This window comes from Photinus pyralis, unplaced genomic scaffold, assembly GCF_008802855.1.
Source record: "Photinus pyralis isolate 1611_PpyrPB1 unplaced genomic scaffold, Ppyr1.3 Ppyr1.4_unclustered_Scaffold320, whole genome shotgun sequence".
Lineage (NCBI taxonomy): Eukaryota > Metazoa > Arthropoda > Insecta > Coleoptera > Lampyridae > Photinus > Photinus pyralis.
The window spans coordinates 1-3,102 of NW_022171350.1; the positions used below are offsets into that span (position 1 = coordinate 1).

A 3,102-nucleotide genomic window follows, 5' to 3' on the forward strand; every position below is an offset into this window, starting at 1 on the left:
TGGTCTTTAACATGCTGGCGCATTTCTGGCAAATACTTTTTTATTTTTGTTGTTTTGCCACGTTGATCTGTGTACGTAGTATACCCCATTTTCTTCTTTTCAACAAGTACTTGCACTCTTTTGTGGCTTAACGCAAATATATTAGAAAACGTTTTTCGACAAACCTGGACATGTTCTCCACTACCATTTGGGACGGTATAAGTAACCGTGCTTTGGCGACGACTTCCCTGTGGTGTATCATACGTGCCATGTCTTCTGCGAGCTATGTTTATAACTTGAATCAGCCCCAAAAGAAACGTACTCTGCTTATCGAAGTGAGCAGCTTCATAATATTGACGAAATAGTGAGTTTCTTTGTTCGAACGTTAAACGTTTGCAAGCATATCTACAAGAACATGTTACCTACAACAAAAAACGTAAAGTCGTATTTTGTGGATTTATTTAGATCAGTGTTTTTCAACCTTTTTGTAAACGAGACCCCTTTACAGGTTGAAAATTTCTAGCGACCCCCTTGAGCCATGGACCGACAAAATGTTAGTAATTTAAAAAAAAGACTTCGTATGATTTTCTCTAATTTGGTACCCGTATTTGTTATTAAGACCTACACTCTGTAAGAAGCCGCGAGAACGATGAAAGGCAGTACCAGGTAAATTTGTCGCCGCGGTCGAGCGGCGCCGAACGCGCTAGCGCAGAATTTTTCTTTGTCTCAACTCCTAATTGCGTGCGCGTTTCCGTTGAGTACGGACGTGATTGTTTTGTTTTTTCGCTTGCAAAATGGATAAGTTTCTCAAAAGGTCCCAGTCAACATCTGATATGAGTGCCAGTGGCGGAGGTGCATCAAAACCGAAAAAAAAGAGACATTATGACGACAATTACTTGAAATACGGGTTTACAGCCATAAATAATAAACCTCAATGTGTAATTTGCGGCGATGTTTTATCAAGTGAGAGTATGAAACCATCAAAACTTAAGAGGCATCTCACAACCAAGCATCAAAAAGAAGCTAATAAGCCGTTGGATTTCTTTGAACGAAAGTTGAAAGTTCTTAGTCAGCAGCAAAATACTATGATTCAGGTAATAAAATAATGTACTAGTTTCCATGTAGTGTTGAAAAACGCTCAAGTTCAACCCAAGTCTACCTACTTATTTTTATATTCTTTTGTTTGATTTTAGGTATCCACTGTCAACAAATCAACATTATTAGCTAGCTACAAAGTTGCATATCGAGTCGCTAAAGCAGGAAAGCCGCACACAATTGCAGAAAATCTTATTTTGCCAGCAGCTCTAGATATGGTTGAAATTATGGTCGGCCAACCGGAGGCAAATAAGTTAAAAAGCATACCACTTTCTGATAATACTATTTCACGCAGAATAAACGATATGGCCAATGATATTCGAGAGCAAGTAGTCGAAAAATTAAACAAGAGCCCACATTTTGCTTTGCAGTTTGACGAATCGACAGATGTTTCCGACTGTGCTCAGTTTGTAGTATTTGTGCGCTTTGAAGCCGATGACAGTATCATGGAAGAAATTTTATTTTGTGCAGCCCTTGCTGCAAACACTACTGGCCAGTGTTTGTACGATATGTTTTTAGAAAGTACTTGCAACTACGACATTGATTGGAAAAAATGTATCGCTGTTTGTAGCGATGGCGCTAAAGCCATGACTGGAAAAAATAGCGGCCTCGTTGCGAAATTAAAATCAATAATGCCAAACGTATCATGGACACACTGTTTTCTTCATCGACAAGCTCTAGCAGCTAAGGTTTTACCTTCTGATTTAAATGACGTGCTTAAGGAGGTAATAAAAATTGTGAATTCTATCAAAGGTAAAGCCTTGCAAACCCGGCTGTTCAGAATCGTTTGTGAAGATATGGATTCGCTTCATCGCAATCTCCTTTATCACACAGAGGTTAGATGGCTATCCAAAGGAAAAGTATTGACAAGAGTTCTAGAACTGAAAGCTGAATTGTTAATGTTCTTACAAGATGCTAAATCCGAATATGCTGATCATTTTTCTGATCCTGTTTGGCTCTTGAAGTTAGCATTTCTGGCAGATCTTTTTAGCCACCTTAATAATTTAAACAAGAATCTCCAAGGCAGAGAAGAAAATATTCTAACCGCTAAAGATAAAGTCAAAGCATTTCATGCAAAACTTCATTTCTGGTCAACCTCTCTGCAAAACAATACATTTGAGTCTTTTCCATGTATTCAGAAGATTGTTGAAGATAATGCAACAGATCAATCTGTGGTAAGGGCTCACATTCCTTGCATGACACAAAGCTTGCATAATTTGCGAGAGAAACTATCAACATACTTTCCAGACTTGCACTCTGAAGCTGACAATGGGCATAGATGGGTTCTAAATCCATTCTTGGATAAGTCAATAGAACTGGCTGATCTCAACACAAATCTTAAAGAAAATCTTATAGATTTAGCCGCTGACGGTATGCTTAAAATGGAATTTCTTTCGCAAAGTGTCGACGTGTTTTGGATGAAAAGAAAACAAGAATATCCTGAGTTGGCAAGGGAAGCTCTAAAATTATTAATACCATTTGCCACTTCATACCTATGCGAACTGACATTCTCTTCAATGGTGGACATTAAAACTAAAAAGAGAAATAGACTTCAATTAGAAAATGATTTGATTATTAATGTTTCTAAAATAGCACCACGATTTGAAAAACTTTTGGAAAATAAACAATCCCAACCTTCTCACTGAAATTGTGTTTCTATTGTAGTGTAGAACCTTGCTTTTTTCCTTTTGTCGGCGACCCCCCTAATAAAGTTTCGCGACCCCCCTAGGGGTCGCGACCCACAGGTTGAAAAACACTGACTTAAAGTAAACAGCTGCGCCTTACCTCTAGTTCACGGAGGATTTTAGCCCGACAAATGACAAGCTTTTATTTCGGTGTCACAATGATGATTTTGTACAACTGTTTTCGGCCAGTTGTACAAAGACAGTGATTATAGTCGTTTTTTTTGGTAACTCACCTCTTAAGTTGGCAGTTACTAGTTAGTACAAGTAGGTACTTTGTTGGGTACTTCCATGTTTGAACTTCAAAATGTCAGTCTTACTACGCTGCCAACCTAAAACTTAACGG

At 38.3% G+C, this 3,102-nt stretch overlaps 1 protein-coding gene across 1 annotated transcript; it reads left to right on the forward strand.

Moving 5' to 3' along the window:
* The first annotated feature begins 450 nt into the window (after positions 1-450).
* Positions 451-2,834, forward strand: LOC116181998 (SCAN domain-containing protein 3-like). Its single transcript, XM_031502456.1, has 2 exons — positions 451-1,073; positions 1,173-2,834. The coding sequence occupies exons 1-2, from the start codon at positions 774-776 to the stop codon at positions 2,718-2,720; spliced, it is 1,848 nt and encodes a 615-aa protein (XP_031358316.1). The 5' UTR covers positions 451-773; the 3' UTR covers positions 2,721-2,834.
* Positions 2,835-3,102: the final 268 nt, after the last annotated feature.

What these genes read in the sequence shown, in the direction of transcription:
- LOC116181998 (XM_031502456.1), top strand. Translation starts at nt 774, where the DNA reads ATGGATAAGTTTCTCAAAAGGTCCCAGTCAACATCTGATATGAGTGCC. An exon ending in AGCAAAATACTATGATTCAG is followed by an intron (nt 1,074 to 1,172) that starts GTAATAAAATAA and finishes GTTTGATTTTAG; the next exon opens with GTATCCACTGTCAACAAATC.